This window comes from Taudactylus pleione, unplaced genomic scaffold (genome assembly GCF_031769625.1).
Source record: "Taudactylus pleione unplaced genomic scaffold, aTauple2 ptg000524l, whole genome shotgun sequence".
Classification (NCBI taxonomy): Eukaryota; Metazoa; Chordata; class Amphibia; order Anura; family Myobatrachidae; genus Taudactylus; species Taudactylus pleione.
In genome coordinates, this window is record NW_028284926.1 from 4,672,977 (window position 1) to 4,692,690 (window position 19,714).

At 44.0% G+C, this 19,714-nt stretch overlaps 1 protein-coding gene across 1 annotated transcript in view; it reads left to right on the forward strand.

Annotated features, from left to right (window-relative positions):
- The window catches only part of PTH1R (parathyroid hormone 1 receptor), a 523,470-nt gene that overhangs the window by 424,867 nt on the left and 78,889 nt on the right, over positions 1 to 19,714 (forward strand). Inside the window, exons 5-7 of the mRNA XM_088450788.1 lie at positions 11,492 to 11,586; positions 12,669 to 12,849; positions 13,775 to 13,928. Of these exons, the coding sequence (XP_088306914.1) occupies positions 11,492 to 11,586; positions 12,669 to 12,849; positions 13,775 to 13,928 (430 nt within the window). The remainder of the gene's footprint in view (positions 1 to 11,491; positions 11,587 to 12,668; positions 12,850 to 13,774; positions 13,929 to 19,714) is intronic.

Consider the following 19,714-nt stretch of genomic DNA (forward strand, 5'->3'; position numbering starts at 1 on the left):
TAACCTTGTACGTGTCTGAACCTGCATGACCAGCAGCGACACTCTGACTGTGAGTCGCCATTTAATTTGGTTGTGTTTTCTGTAGAGCGCCAAAAAAATGCTAAGTTTAAAAGTTGTACAACGCGTCCACTTGACATTTTTAGTAAGGAATGTTCTGGTGACATTCTGCAGCAACATGACGCAGATCCAAAAATTATTCATAAAGTAATCACCTGTGATGAGACCTGGATCTTCCAGTACGATCCTGAAACCAAAAGACAGTCAGTGCACTGGAAAACACCGTCATCACCAAGAATGAAGAAAGCTCGTCAAAGCAAGTCAGAATTCAAAGCAATGCTCATTGTTTTTTTCTATATCAAGGGTGTAATTTAGCAAGAATGGGTTCCAGAAGGCACAACAGTAACCAACGTTATTATAAGTTTTCAAAAAGCTGCGAGAACGAGTCAGAAAGAAACGGCCGCAACCGTGGAAAAATGGTTTCATCCTTCCCCAGGACATAGCACTTTCTGTGACGCAGTTTTTGACCGACAATCACATTACTACACTCATACATCCTCTATACTCGCCCGATTTAGCACCTTGCGACTTTTATCTTTTCCCATAAGTTAAATCAGTGCTTAAAGGGCCACATTCTGAATCAGTTGATGCTGTAAAGAAGAAAACAGCAGATATGTTGAAACAACTAACAGAAATAGATTTGCTCCATGTCTTCCACCCGTGCAAAACAAGACTACAGCCATGTATTAGTGCAAATGTATATGGAGTATATGGAAGGGGACAAACATTAAATTTGTAATACCAATAAATAAAGATGAGTTATTTAATCAGTCTCGTTATTTAATAAAATGAAAAAAAATATAAGATATATCTAAATCAGGTGCAGTAAGAATCTTATGGTAGTATAGAATTAGCAAGTAGAACAATAACTATTTTAACCACTCTCTGGAAACACTGATAAATAAACAAACATATAATGGACAGTCAGGCGCGCAAAAGATCGAGTAATATAAATTAATTTAATATAATGTAATTACTAGAAAATACAATTAAAACATAAAATAGCAATTTAAAATCGCAAGAATACCCCAAACAAGAAGGGAGATTTAGTGTGGGAAAAGTATAAAAAATATATAGAAATATACCTTCTGATGAAACGTTAAGGTTTGAGGACTTCTTTGTATGCTGATCTATCCGCATGCGCCCGGCATCTATTCTCCCTTTCTGCAGCGCTTGGGGGCTGCCCGGCATGTCCGTAAGCGCCGGGCACGCCCCCAAGTATGACGAAAAGGGGACGCGTCTTATAGACACGCCCCCTTTTCGGTCGCACACAAGATTGCCCTCTCTAGCTCCGGTGCCCTGCCTGCCACCGGAGCTAGAGGGAACACTATATATATATATATATATATACACTCTCTGAAATCTCAAGTAGTTTTATAAGTTCCATACTGGAGCATTTTTAAGAACTATCACTTATTTCTGAGTACGCAATGCGGCCAGATCTGTGGCCAATCTGTGAGCATCACTGACTCGGAGGCAGATAGAGAGGAGGAGTTGGCCATACTGAAGCAACCAATCAGCTTCTAACTGTCATTTCTCTAGCACAATGTATGACATGACAGATGCTGATTGGTTACTTTGGGAAACTTCTCCACTTTCTCTGGAAGGTTTGAAACATGTCCCCCCTCAATGTCAGAGGCACTTACTGCGTGACAAGACTGTGATAGTGTCATTAATGCTGTGTAGACTGCAGTGTTTCTTTCTTGCTTAGACACAAGTGATGGTGATATCCAGGTGTAAGTGGGGCCGCCAGCTGCGTAACAAAATATAACGGAGGTTTGGGCTAGAACCGAGGGCACATAAACTTCTAGTCAGGGGGATAGAGGGGGTTAATAAAGTTAAAGATGTTTGTTTTTTGTTTACAGTACGTAGGCAGATGTGATAGGATGAGAGGTTAAGGGGCGTGTTATGTGAGCGGGTGTGGTGATAGGGTGATAGGTTAGGGGGCGTGTTATGTGAGAGGGTATGGTGATAGGATTAGAGGTTAGGGGGGCGTGTTATGTGAGCGGGTGTGGTGATAGGGTGATAGGTTAGGGGGCGTGTTATGTGAGAGGGTATGGTGATAGGATTAGAGGTTAGGGGGGCGTGTTATGTGAGCGGGTGTGGTGATAGGGTGATAGGTTAGGGGGCGTGTTATGTGAGAGGGTTTGGTGATAGGATGAGAGGTTAGGGGGGCGTGTTATGTGAGAGTGTGGTGATAGGTTGAGAGGTTAGGGGGCGTGTTATGTGAAAGGGTGTGGTGATAGGATGAGAGGTTAGGGGGTGTGTTATGTGAGAGGGTGTGGTGATAGGATGAGAGGTTAGGGGGCGTGTTATGTGAGCGGGTGTGGTGATAGGGTGATAGGTTAGGGGGCGTGTTATGTGAGAGGGTATGGTGATAGGATTAGAGGTTAGGGGGGCGTGTTATGTGAGCGGGTGTGGTGATAGGGTGATAGGTTAGGGGGCGTGTTATGTGAGAGGGTATGGTGATAGGATTAGAGGTTAGGGGGGCGTGTTATGTGAGCGGGTGTGGTGATAGGGTGATAGGTTAGGGGGCGTGTTATGTGAGAGGGTTTGGTGATAGGATGAGAGGTTAGGGGGGCGTGTTATGTGAGAGTGTGGTGATAGGTTGAGAGGTTAGGGGGCGTGTTATGTGAAAGGGTGTGGTGATAGGATGAGAGGTTAGGGGGTGTGTTATGTGAGAGGGTGTGGTGATAGGATGAGAGGTTAGGGGGCGTGTTATGTGAGAAGGTGTGGTGATAGGATGAGAGGTTAGGGGGCGTGTTATGTGAGAACATGTGGTGATAGGATGAGAGGTTAGGGGGCGTGTTATGTGAGAGGGTGTGGTGATAGGATGAGAGGTTAGGGGGCGTGTCATGTTGTCATGTGAGAGAGTGCAGTGATAGGATGAGAGGTTAGGGGGCGTGTTATGTGAGAGGGTGTGGTGATAGGATGAGGTTAGGGGGGTGTGTTATGTGAGTGGGTGTGGTGATAGAATAAGAGATTAGGGGGCGTGTTATGTGAGTGGGTGTGGTGATAGAATGAGAGATTAGGGGGCGTGTTATGTGAGAGGGTGTGGTGATAGGATGAGAGGTTATGGGGCGGGTTATATGACAGGGTGTGGTGACAGGATGAGAGGTTAGGGGGCGTGTTATGTGAGAGGGTGTGGTGATAGGATGAGAGGTTAGGGGGCGTGTTATGTGAGAGGGTGTGGTGATAGAATGAGAGGTTAGGGGGTGTGTTATGTGAGAGGGTGTGGTGATAGGATGAGAGGTTAGGGGGCGTGTTATGTGAGAAGGTGTGGTGATAGGATGAGAGGTTAGGGGGCGTGTTATGTGAGAACATGTGGTGATAGGATGAGAGGTTAGGGGGCGTGTTAGGTGAGAGGGTGTGGTGATAGGATGAGAGGTTAGGGGGCGTGTCATGTTGTCATGTGAGAGAGTGCAGTGATAGGATGAGAGGTTAGGGGGCGTGTTATGTGAGAGGGTGTGGTGATAGGATGAGAGGTTAGGGGTGTCTGTTATGTGAAAGGGTGTGGGGATAGGTTGAGAGGTTAGGGGACGTGTTATGTGAGAGGGTGTGGTGATAGGATGAGAGGTTAGGGGGCGTGTTATGTGAGAGGGTGTGGTGATAGGATGAGAGGTTAGGGGGCGTGTTATGTGAGATGGTGTGGTGATAGGATGAGAGGTTAGGGGGCGTGTTATGTGAGAGGGTGTGGTGATAGGATGAGAGGTTAGGGGGCGTGTTATGTGAGAGGGTGTGGTGATAGAATGAGAGGTTAGGGGTGTGTGTTATGTGAAGGGTGTGGTGATAGGTTGAGAGGTTAGGGGGCGTGTTATGTGAAAGGGTGTGGTGATAGGATGAGAGGTTAGGGGGCGTGTTATGTGAGAGGGTGTGGTGATAGGATGAGAGATTAGGTGACGTGTAATGTGAGAGAGTGTGGTGATAGGATGAGAGGTTAGGGGGCATGTTATGTGAGAGGGTGCGGTGATAGGATAAGAGGTTAGGGGGTGTGTTATGTGAGTTGGTGTGGTGATATAATGAGTGGTTAGGGGGCGTGTTATGTGAGAATGTCTGGTGATAGGATGAGAGGTTAGGGGGTGTGTTATGTGACAGGGTGTGGTGATAGAATGAGAGGTTAGGGGGTGTGTTATGTGAGAGGGTGTGGTGATAGGATGAGAGGTTAGGGGGGTGTGTTATGTGAGAGGGTGTGGTGATAGGATGAGAGGTTAGGGGGCGTGTTATGTGAAAGGGTGTGGTGATAGGATAAGAGGTTAGGGGGGGTGTTATGTGAGAGGGTGTGGTGATAGGATGAGAGGTTAGGGGGGGGTGTTATGTGAGAGGGTGTGGTAATAGGATGAGAGGTTAGGGGGGTGTGTTATGTGAGAGGGTGTGGTGATAGGATGAGAGGTTAGGGAGGCGTGTTATGTGAGAGGGTGTGGTGATAGGATGAGAGGTTAGGGGGCGTGTTATGTGAAAGGGTGTGGTGATAGGATGAGAGGTTACGGGGTGTGTTATGTGAGAGGGTGTGGTGATAGGATGAGAGGTTAGGGGGGTGTGTTATGTGAGAGGGTGTGGTAATAGGATGAGAGGTTAGGGGGGGTGTTATGTGAGAGGGTGTGGGGATAGGATGAGAGGTTAGGGGGCGTGTTATGTGAGAGGGTGTGGTGATAGGATGAGAGGTTAGGGGGGCGTGTTATGTGAGAGGGTGTGGTGATAGAATGAGAGGTTAGGGGGTATGTTATGTGAGAGGGTGTGGTGATAGGATGAGAGGTTAGGGGGGCGTGTTATGTGACAGGGTGTGTGATAGGATGAGAGGTTAGGGGGCGTGTTATGTGAGAGGGTGTGGTGATAGGATGAGAGGTTAGGGGGCGTGTTATGTGTGAGGGTGTGGTGATAGGATGAGAGGTTAGGGGGCGTGTTATGTGAGATGGTGTGGTGATAGGATGAGAGGTTAGGGGGCGTGTTATGTGAGAGGGTGTGGTGATAGGATGAGAGGTTAGGGGGCGTGTTATGTGAGAGGGTGTGGTGATAGAATGAGAGGTTAGGGGTGTGTGTTATGTGAAAGGGTGTGGTGATAGGTTGAGAGGTTAGGGGGCGTGTTATGTGAAAGGGTGTGGTGATAGGATGAGAGGTTAGGGGGCGTGTTATGTGAGAGGGTGTGGTGATAGGATGAGAGATTAGGTGACGTGTAATGTGAGAGAGTGTGGTGATAGGATGAGAGGTTAGGGGGCATGTTATGTGAGAGGGTGCGGTGATAGGATAAGAGGTTAGGGGGTGTGTTATGTGAGAGGGTGTGGTGATAGGATGAGAGGTTAGGGGGTGTGTTATGTGAGTTGGTGTGGTGATATAATGAGTGGTTAGGGGGCGTGTTATGTGAGAATGTCTGGTGATAGGATGAGAGGTTAGGGGGTGTGTTATGTGACAGGGTGTGGTGATAGAATGAGAGGTTAGGGGGTGTGTTATGTGAGAGGGTGTGGTGATAGGATGAGAGGTTAGGGGGGCGTGTTATGTGAGAGGGTGTGGTGATAGGATGAGAGGTTAGGGGGCGTGTTATGTGAAAGGGTGTGGTGATAGGATAAGAGGTTAGGGGGGGTGTTATGTGAGAGGGTGTGGTGATAGGATGAGAGGTTAGGGGGGGGTGTTATGTGAGAGGGTGTGGTAATAGGATGAGAGGTTTGGGGGGTGTGTTATGTGAGAGGGTGTGGTGATAGGATGAGAGGTTAGGGAGGCGTGTTATGTGAGAGGGTGTGGTGATAGGATGAGAGGTTAGGGGGCGTGTTATGTGAAAGGGTGTGGTGATAGGATGAGAGGTTAGGGGGTGTGTTATGTGAGAGGGTGTGGTGATAGGATGAGAGGTTAGGGGGGTGTGTTATGTGAGAGGGTGTGGTAATAGGATGAGAGGTTAGGGGGGGTGTTATGTGAGAGGGTGTGGGGATAGGATGAGAGGTTAGGGGGCGTGTTATGTGAGAGGGTGTGGTGATAGGATGAGAGGTTAGGGGGGCGTGTTATGTGACAGGGTGTGGTGATAGAATGAGAGGTTAGGGGGTATGTTATGTGAGAGGGTGTGGTGATAGGATGAGAGGTTAGGGGGGCGTGTTATGTGACAGGGTGTGTGATAGGATGAGAGGTTAGGGGGCGTGTTATGTGAGAGGGTGTGGTGATAGGATGAGAGGTTAGGGGGCGTGTTATGTGTGAGGGTGTGGTGATAGGATGAGAGGTTAAGGGGCGTGTTATGTGAGAGGGTGTGTGATAGGATGAGAGGTTAGGGGGCGTGTTATGTGAGAGAGTGCGGTGATAGGATGAGAGGTTAGGGGGCAGGTTATGTGACAGGGTGTGTGATAGGATGAGAGGTTAGGGGGCGTGTTATGTGAGAGGGTGTGGTGATAGGATGAGAGGTTAGGGTGCGTGTTATGTGAGAGGGTGTGGGGAACCTGCCTCTTTGAATTTGATCTCCCTCCCTCCCTCCCCTATTATGTCTTGTGTTGGCTTTATTTCATAGCAGGGAAAGACCGGCAATATTGAAGCGTCCATCTTGCGGCAGTATTAGCGGTGCGCACCCATTCAATGCACTGATTAGGCTGATTTCACCCTATTGGGGTCAGCGGCACCTCTCGGCCGAACAGGATGAATGGTGCATTGGCATGGGTGTTGGGGCCACATCACTTGCTGTGAAAGGGATAGTTGGCCCTTGTAAGTTTTATGATCACACTTGCCCTTGTCTGGGATAGTTGACCCTCGCAAGTTGTGACATACTTTTGGCCTAAGACAAGTGGACGCTGGTTATTTGCTGTTCTTTCTCCTGCCACCATACCTGCCATTGTAACTAAATAAAGCTGACCAGTTAATTTAACGGCATAACTTGGTCTCCTGTGTTTATTTTAGTTAAGTTTAGTTTAAGTTTATGGGTCACATCTATCATCTGACGATTGAAAGTTTATGCTTATTTCTCCTACGGCGAATGTGTCAGCTGAGCTTACGCAGAGTGATAAATGACGATAACAGGCTGGGCAGACATCACTGCCGTTCAGAAAGGAAGCGACACAAAGCAATGACCTCACATTTCACACAGATATTTGTAAATGCCGCAATCGTTATATATGTTACAGGTGCCGCATCTGGTTTTGCTACTGAGAGGGGCAGACTAGGAATTTGCTACTGAGCGGGGCAGACTAGGAATTCTATGCAGATACATAGGGCAGCTCTACCTGGATGACTTGAATTTGTTTTATTTTCAAGGACAGCAAAGACGACCCTAAGGGGGTACATTTACTAAAGTGAGAGTTTTTAGAAGTGGAGATGTTGTTGCCCATAGCAACCAATAAGATTCTAGCTATTATCTTCTAGAAGGTGCTAGTTAAATGTTAAGTAGAATCTGATTGGTTCGCTATGGGCAACATCTCCACTTCTAAAAACTCTCACCTTAGTAAATATACCCCTAGGAGTGGCACTGGGTACAGGGAGGGACAGGTACAGCTCAACCCGTATAGAGCTAAAGTCATTGTTAGTTTAGTTTAAATGTTTATACTCAAACCTGAAGCAGCTGCAGATCTATTAACTTTGTGATTCATCCTCGGTAAAAGAAAGAAGTTTGAGATATGAAGAAATGTATTGAAAATCGCATTTGCCTGTAGTTTGTGCCCGTCACACGGCGCCAGCAGTTTTCTTAATTAGCAAAATCAGAAGTGGCGCAATACATTTATGAATCATGAAGATACTCAATATTTACTAATTAAAGTGAAATAAATAATTCACATTTATCTTGTGTAAAGGGACAAATTAATTTTCTGCAAAGTAAGTTGTGATTTATATTTAGCAATCAAACGTGATTTTCAAGTTATTTTAAACGGGAAATATTCTTTTAATATGTAAATTATTGGTCACTGACTTTATTTATGATAAGGCAATTATTATTAGTTCATGATATGGGCACCATATACAGGGGTAGATGTATCAAAGCTTGGAGAGACATAAAGGGCCTGATTCAGACCCGCTCGCGAGCGCACAGCGCTCGCAAGCGGGTCGATGGCCGGGCAGTGCGCACGCGCGAGCCCTGGAGCGAATGGGAAATCACTCGCTCTGGGGCTCGCTACAAGACTGGGCGGCTGTCGATGTTGATCGACAGCTCGCCCCGTTTTGTAGGGCGGAGGGGGGTTGCTGCACAAACGGAGGCGTTCCTTCGGGTTTGTGGGAGGTCCTACTGACATCACCCGTGATGTCAGTAGTGAACTTCCTGCTGTATTAGAGCAGGAAGTTCACTGGGGCTTCCGGTGGACGAGACCCTACCACAAGGGTCTCGTCTCAAGCCCGATGGTCACGATAATCACGACCATCGCCAGGCCGCCCGCTAAAGCTGTAGGTGGTCACCCACAGCTTAGCGAGCGGCCTGGACGCCGGGGTAAAAAAAAAAAGGCTTGGCCTGATTCAGAGCGCCTCTGAATCAGGGCCAAAGTACCAACCAATCAGCATCTGCCATCTTACAAGCTGTGTTTGAAAAAATAAGAAGAGCTGATTGGTTGGTACTTTATCTCTCTTCAATCTTTGATACATTTCCCTGAATGAGAAATAAAATAAGTGGGCGTTTTGTAAAACTGACAGTTTTCGGTGCTTTGCAAACCGCCAAGAGAAAGCACCAAAAAAACGTCACTTTGACAAAACCCGCCCCTTTAAGAAATCTCTGCCCCTTTAAGAAATCTCCCCCCCTCCCCAATATAATTCAAAAACACCCATGTGGGAGCGTGCGATCATCCCAGACATCCTGGTTATTGAACCTGAAGACGGTATATTCAGACCGTTCTGCGTAATTCTCAGCCATCGAGCCGACAAGCACGAATACATCACCAGCAGCTAGATCATGTCCAACAACATGAATATTTTATAGGCTCATTTCTTGAAAGTCACATTAAACAAAAGCAAAGGAATTAAATAGGCAGATGCGGTTAGTGTCTTTATCCCTGCATCTTCTCCCAGAAGACGTAAGCGTTTGTGTCTATCCCATATATGACCATGAAATATATTCAGGCTACTGCTCACTTGGGAGCCATCAATATGTAAAACGCGTTTCGGACAAGGTCAGGCTGCCCCCTAACAAACAAATAAAATTCCTGCTTCCAAAACGTCCCATGCTTCTATGTCCGATATGTCGTCATTAATTCTCAGCAAGACGCAGCTCGATTTTTAATATCATGTTTTCCTGATCTCACTTAAGCCAGTTCTGTGGAATTTTCTGTAACCCCCCCCCCACTGTATAGAACTTAAATACTGATCCAGGCTTGTAGGCAGTTTACGTTGTAGTGGAACGCGTTGTATTCTAAGTATTATATTTGTATTCATTATTTAATTATATTAATCTGACACCAGAACAAACAAACCTTAACGTGCCAAAGACATCAGTTCACAACGGATCTTCAATTATTACCATGATAAATAGTTGATGCTTCTAAGTCCAATTTAGCATCAGCCCCAGAATGTATAGCGACAAATTATGAAAGCATATTTTTATATTTTATTATTGGTCTCCATGACACTTGTCTTCGCTGATAACATTTTTATGGGGCTTATTCTGTAAATGGAGCAAAGTACGGGAAAACAGTAACTAAATTAACACCATTATATACAGATGTGTCCTCATACATCTAGCCTTTTTAAACAGCCCTTCTAGTTGCGCTTTGGCCCGACTCTGTAGCGCCGAGCGTCTATCCGTGTGACTTTTTCCCTTAAAAGGTGTCTTATTTGCAAAGCGATGTGTTTAGGACACACAAACCACTTCTGCTGATTAAGTTGATATGCAACAAGCCTATATTCTGTGTGCGATTGCGGCTGTTTCTGCTGGCGAAATGCTACGTTACAGTGTCACAGCCGCTGACAGCGTAACGTAGTATTTCATCCTATTTGTATCACTCTGCGAATAAGACACATTTCAAGGGAAAACACTGCACAAAAAGACGCTCTGCGCTACCGAGTCGCACAGCACTCACGTTATGTGTAAAGTGACTTGTAGTGCATGTAGGATAGATGTATGTGGACACATCTGTGTACATGTATGTATATATATATATATATATATATATATAGAAATCACAGGGGCTCTGCAGAGCCCCTGTGATTTCTATTTAAACAATGTGGTCACATACCATGTTGCACCCCAAAACTAGGAATGGTGAGTGCCGTGGATTAGTGCTTTTTATATATATATATATATATATATATATATATATATATATATATATATATATTTATATATATATATAATATGATATAAATGTTAAAAAACAATTAGCATTTCTTATTTTTAAAAGTTTTTAAATGTTTTAAATTAAAGAAGTATCAGTGGTTGTTGGGAGGCCAAAAAGTTGTATGTAATGTCAGTTTACCGTAAATTCAGTGTCCGTATTTTATTCATTTATTTATTTTTTCATTTTGGAGAAGATTTATCAGAGGATGAAAAAAAAAAATGTAAATATATATATATATATATATATATATACACAGTATATATATATATATATATACAGTATATATATATATATATATATATATATATATATAATTGCTGATTTATTTCTTTGTTTCCACACTAGTTGAACTGATATAACTTGTGCAGTAAATATAACTTATGTCTGTGCACATCTGCAAAGATTGGCCGGTGGAACGGCCTGGGCCAGGGGTGGCTGAGTAACGCTCAGCCGCCTCAGCCGTATTGCGTAGTTTACTTGAACCAATAGCTGACTTTTTTTATTGCGCAGATAAGCGGCGATATAAAATAGGATTTATCACTGCGATCGAGGTTCCAATGACAAATAGATGCTTAAATCTTTGTTGTAGCGCAGTTTTTAAAGCCGTTTGGGGTAAGTGGACCTGTTTAGTCGTACATTGACACCATGTTGAATTTTGCTCGTGTCTATGCCATTAATAGCTTGTGTCAATGAACTACAGATGAGTGATGTTTTATTGTAGCTTATGCCATAATTTTAACAATTTATTTTTTATAGTTTTTATTTCTCCACTATTCAGTTTTTTATAGAATGTCCTATGTCAGTAATACGTCACGAAGAGCCTACTGTATATGCTCTGCTAGACATTTATTATGCAAAAGCTTTGTTTTTAATTGTTTTACCGTACATATGTGTTTCCAGTATCCAGTCTTTTCACTAATGCTGGTCGCAATTTATCACAACAGGGTTTGGACAAATATAAATAAATAAATGAAATAATCATTTATTCTGCTCCCTTCAGCTTTTATCACACAGACAATGTTATAATTATTTGGATGCTTTGATGTTTTATTGATCAGTCAGACAGTTTTATATCACACCAGCTCTCACGAGTATTCCAGCTTAAACCAATGTCCCAATTGGGACTCTGCAAAGCAACCCATTATGGGTACGACATACTGTACCGTACGTTCCATTAAATCTAATTCGCCGTGCGGTGACACTATCTCTCTTTATTGCAGGATGTGTTCCACCGCCTTCACGTGATCTACACTGTTGGGTATTCAATCTCTCTTGGATCCCTAACTATTGCTGTCCTGATTTTAGGATACTTCAGGTAAATTCTCTGTTCCACTTTTTGCCTGTTTTTTATTTTTTATTTTTCTTGAATAAATTACACTTTAGTTTTCGCTTGTGTGATGGATCTAATTAATCTGCCGAACAATTATTGACACATAGAGGATGTTCTTGGAAATGAAATGTCAATATATGTTTGTTTTGTTTTTCCTGGCAAAAATTGTTTCGGGAAACAAGCGGTTCCACTGAGCCGCTGTCCTGGTAATTAAGCTACATACTAATTGCTGTTTGACGATGGATAAAATCATGCACATTGATGTCAGGAGTGGGCTTCAAGCGGTTTGTGGTTATAGTACGTGGTCCTCATTCTATAAAGGAGCATCTCTTATAATGAAAGTCCATATTTCAACTCCGATAGGTCTGTCTAGATTCTACAGAGGGCTACAGTGTTTTAATTCTTATTAAAAGTTCTGTAAAAGATGTGTGCAATAAGGGGCCAAGCCACTAAGGGTAAATGCTTGTATTAATTATTAGTCAATGCCAGGAATTATTTGGGAAATCAGACACCCGACATTGAAGCAGAATCCCAACTATCTTAAGCAGTCCAGCTAATATACTGCACTATCTGCTGGGCAGGGCTTTGTCTCTCCATTCTCGATAACAAGTCAGTCCAGGGGTGTCTGCAAGGTCGATCGTGAGCTGAGATGCCAGGGTTTATTCAAAAATTATATTAACACCGTTAGAGTGTTTAATCAGACGGTGTTTAAATATCTAACCCAATGACCATTTTAATATACGTTGCTGTGTTAATATGCTAGGTCAAGTTGAGGACAAAACGACTAGCACCTCAGGCCATTAGATCAATCATCAAAGGGCGAACCTGTCACTCAGCTTCATGTTTCATTTTGTTCCACAAGATATCTTAACTTTTAAATTTACATCAACAGCTAATGTACCGTACCCTGGGGCTATGCTGTTTTAATTGGCCAATTATCTCAACTTGTTTACTGACCATGATAAGGTGACAACTTCTTCAACTGCTGTTCTTGCCGGAGAGGAAAAAAAAATAAAACTTAAAAAGTTATCCACTCTAGGGGAATTTTTGCTTTGTCGTTCACCCAGGCGGCTGCACTGCACGAGAAATTACATCCACATGCACCTCTTTGTCTCCTTCATGCTGAGGGCCATCAGCATCTTTGTGAAGGACACCGTCTTGTATTCAGGAAACACTTGGGAAGAAATAGAGCGTTTCTCCGACTACAAATCGATGACGGAGGCTCCTCCCGCAGACAAGTCTGAGCTTGTGAGTGTTGGCCAATGGCTCCTTTAAAAAATATATATTTTTTACAGGTTTTCTTTGGGGGGGAGGGGATTGTAAATCTAGATTTAAAAACCAAACTTTCTCCAAAAACTGTCCAAGAACAAAAAATAACTATCCATTGTTCTAAGTTCTAAGGTGAAATATGAGGTCTTTGGAGTTGACCTTTTTAAGATTGGAATGATAGACCTTCCATTCAGTGATTATATATATATATATAATGTGTATGTATATATATATATATATATATATAATATAATTTATATAATATATATAATTATATATAATTTATATTTATTTTTTCTTCTAAATATAATTTGTGTTTTTAGATTTTTTTTTTTTTCATTTGAGCTCTTTTTTAAAGAGATAGAAATATTTACAGAAAAAAATAAGTAAAATAGAAATACTGTGGAAAAAAAGAGGGTCTGGGCTGCACATCCTAATCTTAAACATAATAATAGATGCTACCATGCTGAGACCTGTAGTTCTACAGCAGAAAAGAGCGGGGGAGAAGCAGGCGCACACTATAAGCACTAAGAATTCTAATGATCAAATTATTTATAATAAACTGCAACAATTAACATGGCTTTTAAAAATAAGGTTTCTTAGTACTTGTTTAGCCAAATATGTTTGCCCACCTAACATGCCACGGTGAACCTTATAAGGTGGGTCCCTAACATTCCTAATACTGACACATTATATAATTTATCTAGGACTTACCTTTCATAGAGCCCATTAAATGTGTGTACTGCAATGCAAAGGACCAATACCAATTAAAATCACCTGGGGCAGGTAGGAGTAGTGCTAGCCCAAGGTATTAATACTGTATAATATGGAATTACAATACTCTATATTACAATGCTCTATATTATCTATTATAATACTTGATTTTGGTTTTGTTTCTCTGTAGGTGGGTTGTAAAGTTGCTGTCACTTTTTTCCTTTATTTTTTGGCCACCAACTACTACTGGATCCTCGTGGAAGGACTTTACCTCCATTGTCTCATATTTATGGCTTTTTTCTCTGATAAAAAATATCTCTGGGGCTTCACACTGTTTGGCTGGGGTGAGTATTATTTTTTATATTTTTTTTTTTATTGATAAGCAAAAATGATTAACCATATTCCTTTGGTGAAAAAATATATATATAAAAAAAAATTGCAAATAAAATTAAAGTAGAATAATTTGTAAGCAGCCAGAGTAAATTAATATATTGTTTCTCTCTTTGTATTATTGTATTATCGAAGGAGCATTAGATTATCTCCTTCTGTAACCTCCGATAATTAGACCCTATGACCCCATGAGGTCTGACCAACCCAAGCTATTATATTGCTGACACAAGGGTTTTGGGATGTGATACAGTAATTGGGTATTATGGATCCAAAACATAACGAATTGCTCTGCGCCTCCAGAGTGTATCTTGCATTGGGATATTGACAACATAATAGAAGTTAATGAAGTAGCGCAACAAAATAATAATTAGCTATTGATCTCTTAATATTAAGACAAATACAAACACTCAAATGTTTTTTTTTATTAGCTATACCTTTCTGGTACAGGACAGGACCCCCCTTTGCAACTAGAACCGCCTGAATTCTTTGTGGCATGGATTGAACATGCCTTAGAGACTCTGGCCCACAGCGACACAATGGCGTCACACGGTTGGTGCAGATGTGTCGGCTGCGTGCTCCTGTGGCAAATCTTCAGATTCCCAGGGGAGCTGTATTGTCCTGAGATCTGGTGACTGTGGCGGCCATTGGGGTACAATGATCTCATTGTTATGATGCTCATGAAACCAGCATGAGATGAGCGGGATGCAGTCTCCATCCCAGCGCGCGGTATGCCGACGGTCTAAATACCGGCACCGAAATCCCGACAGCGTCGGGTTCTCGGCACGAGTATCCCGACCAGTGGCATCCTGAAGGTAAGTATCGTCAGTTAGGGGAGGGTTAGGGTGCAGGGTTAGGCACTAGGGGGAGGGTTAGGGATAGGCACCGGGGAGGAAGGGTTAGGGTAGGAGTTAGGGTTAGTGCTACCATACTTACCTATGGGTGTCGGGATTCTGACTGTCGGGATGCCACTGTCGGGATTCTGACCAGCGGCATCCTAACCGCCGGCAATCCATACCCAACCTGAGATGAGCATTAGCGATCACATCCCTTCTTACACCGCAGGGATGGACTCTCAGAGCCCCTCTCCCTGCGGGTGTTCTCTAATACATTCTCGCAAATCTTTAATCAAATTGTCGCATTAAGCGATAATTAATATATATGTCCCCTAATCCTCTATTTACTACAATCCGCATTTGTAATGCAGATTGTAGTGTGATATTATCAGATTGCAGATTGTAGGCAATATCACAGGGATTTACTACAAATCCCTTGCAGGGACAGAGGGCCTGATTCAGAGCCGGACGCTATTTGCGCTCGCTCGTTCAGAAACAGGAGCCGGATATTTAAATCGAGCGCTCTCTCTTTGCGGTCTGTTGACGCCTCTATGTCTGAGCGAGCGAACGAAATATGCGCTCGCTATTTTGTAAAGACGCCCCCTGGCCGCTCACATCATACGTCATCTCCGCTATTTATTTGATTAATCGAGTACTTCGAAAGGCGTCTGAACTGCTCGCAGTGCTTGTGGTTGGATTTTCCTACCGCAATCATGCGAACAGTTCAGGCTAAGAGACAACCAAGTGACGTGGTCAGTGACGCTGCTTTGTTAATTATGCACACCCTTAAAACACCCGTTTTGACCGTTTGGCACACCTGCGTTCGGATCACCACTCCCCGTTTTCAAGCACCTTCCCCTGTTACCACCCACAAACGCCTCATCCTGTCACTCAAATTAGCAGGCACTCGCTATTTTGCGATCACACGATTTCCGACCGCACTGACTGGTTGGCGCATGCGCATTACGACCCATACGCATGCGCAGATGTGCAAACATCGCTCGGAGCGAACGAGCGGCCACTTACGAGCGGCTCTGAATCAGGCCCAGAGCTTGCGATAAATCTCTGTCCCTGCGAATCCCCTCCGCACACTAGTCACGGTATTTTCGCAAAAAATACCGTGACAAAGTGCCGACCGACCGTCACTGCCCCACCCCCCGTTGCTAAGCCCCACCACCGCGTTCGCGGACCCCCCCATGACCTCCCCCTCCCTCAATAGCACTTACCTGCAGTCATCGGTGTTCCGGTGATGTCTTCCATGCCTCCAGTCAGCTGACATCCCATACTGCACTGGGACACGGTCACCTGATGACCGGGCCGCAGTGCACTATAGGAGACCAGCTGACCGGAGGGAGAACATCACTGGAGCCCCGATCACCGGTCCCTGGAGTCAGGTAAGTAAAAAAATTTTTACATTTTTTTAGCAGTGATCAGCTTGCGGTCTGTTTAGACCACCCAGCTGAGCACTGGGATCGGCTCCGGGCTCTGCATTTTAGAGCAGTGTAGGAGGAGACCCTGGATGACGCCACCTCCAGCGTTATTATCACAGGGCTTTCCCCGGTATTTTTTTCACTATTTATTTTTATTAACTTTGTTCGGATCACATTTCCCATTACAATTATGGGAAATGCGATCTGCTTACTAAAAATAAGTGATACTTAGGGGTTGGAGTAGAAATTTACAAATTCTACTCCAATTGCCCTGTAATAACTATAGGTGATACTAAAATAATGTGAAAAGGGTGTAAAAACACAAATCAGCCTTTGGGCTCTGTTTATCAACATTATTTTTACTAAAATAATGTGAAAAAGGGTGTTTTCACACCCTTTTCACATTATTTTAGTATCACCTATAGTTATTACAGGGCAATTGGAGTAGAATTCGTAAAATTCTACTCCAACCCCTAAGTATCACTTATTTTTAGTAAAGCAGATCGCATTTCCCATAATTGTAATTGGAAATGTGATCCGACCAAAGTTACTAAAAATAAAATGTTACAAAATACCGGGGAAAGCCCTGTGATAATAACGCCACCTGGAGGTGGCGTTATCCGGGGTCTCCCCCGGTTACCGGCCTCCTGCCCTGCTCTAACGGGCAGAGCAGAGCCGGGAGCCGGTACCAGTAATCAGCTCTGTGGTCTAAACAGACTGCAAGCTGATTGCTGTAAAACAAAGAAAAAAATTCACTTACCTGACTCCAGGGACCGGTGATCGGGCCTCCGGTGATGACTCCCCTCCGGTCAGCTGCTCTCCCATAGTACACTGCTGCCCGGTCATCAGGTGATCGGGCCCCAGTGCAGTATGGGAGATCACCTGACCGGAGGAATGGAGAAATCACCGGAGGCCCGGAGTATGCAGGTAAGTGCTATTAAGGGAGAGTGGGGTCGCGGGGGGGTCCGTGATCGCGGGGGCGGGGCATAGTACCGGGGGGGTAGCAGCGGCGACCTGCAGCACATGCGCGGGCACTTTTTTGCGAAAATACCGTGATAAGGCTCCGAAGGGGATTAGCAGGGACAGAGCTTTATCGCAAGCTCTGTCTCTGCAAGGGATTTGTAGTAAATCCCTGTGATATTGCCTGAATTCGCAATGCGAACTCACTCCGTAATATCACACTACAATCTGCATTCAATATGCGGATTGTAGTAAATAGAGCCCTTTATCACTTTATTTTAGTAAAAGTAATGATAATAAATAGAGCCCTTAGGGTGATGGAACAATTCACACAGACATTCCTGGAAAAAAAAAATTGTACTTCTTATTAAGACCCCACACAAGGCATATTTCATCCTGCTGGGAATATTATCATTCCTGATTCCACAAATACATCAGAAAATATTATTATTTACTTGTTCTGCACTTTCCTGTTATGACAAGCGTTTGGATGTGTGCGTTCTGCACATTTTATTTTTCTATCTCATTTATTCTCATGTAAATATTTGAAATAGCCTAAATCTATTCCAGGCAGCAGCTATTGTGCGGTATGGAATATTCTGCCCGTAGAAATGTTATATACAATGTGTAGGTGGATTTGCCGTTTCTCGGCTCAGACGCGCTCGCTGGCCCCGCTGTCATCCCTTCATGCAGATCATACAGTTGCTGGTGTGCAATCCATGTAGTCTGGATTAAATGGCAGCGCGCGTGACAAGACCGCCATAATGAAATGATGCACAAAAGCTGCCTCCTTGTCAGCGATCAGTTTAATACGCAGACCAAGACAGGGTTAGGACAGCGAGCTTGTTAGACAGAACATCTAACATGTATTTGGAGCTTGTGAATATGTCACCTCTCTCATTTCTCTGTGAGGGGGAGATGTATCATCGGCGACATCGGCGATGCGGTACATCCACCCCGACTTCGCGTACATAATTACCGCGGTATGTAACAAGGATTTCGCAAAGGACAGCTCTCTCGATGAGAGCTTTCTTTTGCGATGCTGCCGGGCAGAGGGACTTCCGGGTTTAACACCCAGAAGTCCTTCTGCGCATGCGCAGAAAGACGCGGGCCACGGGGGCTCATGGGAGGGATCCGTTCGGATCCCTCCCAGCCCCGAGCGTCGCGCTAAGAAGCCCATAGGCTTCTATTGGGTAACGCCACCTGAAGGTGGCGTTACCTAGCAAAGCGAAGCAGCAGAATTTAGCGCATTCTGCTGCTTAATACATACGGGGAATGCGGTAAAACCCTCGAAAACTGCATTTTCGGGGGTTTTACCGCATTTTCGCCGATGATACATCTCCCCCCAAATACTGTAATATAAAATAATTGTTGCTCAGATCAACTTATTTGTCTTTTAAAGGTCCATTAGAAGGGAGGGGTTTAATTTAGACAAGAATAAAAAAGAAAAATGTTCCCCCCAGCAAACTTCAGAAGACCAGAGGGTAAATTTGCTAAAGTGAGAGTTTTTAGAAGTGAGTTTTAAAAGTGATGTTGCCCAGAGCAACCAATCAGATTCTGCTTAACATTTAACTAGCACCTTCTAGAAGATAATAGCTAGAATCTGATTGGTCGCTATGGGCAACATCACTTTTAAAACTCACTTCTAAAAACTCTCACTTTAGTAAATTTACCCCCAGCAATAAGATTTGAACACTACATGATAATAGAAATCCAGAGATCTTTGTGCCATACAGTACCCGCCAGCAGGTTGGCGCACTGCCTCCGCACTTGCGACTCCATAGGATTTACATGAAATGGGAAGAAGAGTAATGTCCAGTGTAGCGCACAGAGGGATTTATTAAAATATAAGTTTTATTGGTAACAAATGTAATATTCTAAAGAGTAAAAAAGAGCAGCGAAATTAGGATAAAAATAATAGATTGTGTCCAAGTAAGAAATTAGGGATTAAAAACGCAAGCGCACATATATCTCCACTAATCACTGCAAATAAAGTTTTCTAAAGTTATTAGCGCATCTATTATATGTCAAATCACCTGTATGTGTCAATACTAGTCCCGTGTTTTATATAACAACAGGTTTCACCCAGTGCACTAAAGCAAAAATCCTTTGTATGTTGTCACTTAGGGACCTATTCAAGATGTTAATTATTGAGGTCCAAACGGACCCCGATAATAACACACTGACTCGCAGCGGATGCCGGAGCAATTCATCATCGCTCTAGCGCTGCGACAGCTGATTCGACAAGCAGCTGCCCCAGCGAGCAGCTTCACTCCTCCTTGTGAATCATTTCACTGCTCGCGAGAGCAGTGTGCATTCGTGACCTACAGGTCACACATGCGCACAAGAGCCCCGACGTCCGGCGGAAGGAGCCGGACAGGGGCGGATGGATCCGAAAGGATCCCTATTCGCGACCCAGGACTCCCATAGGGAAGGAGCGGGTAGCGTTAGCAAACGCCATCTGAAGATGGCGAATGCTACTTCAATCAAGCCCCCCACCCCACCCCCGCTGCAGGG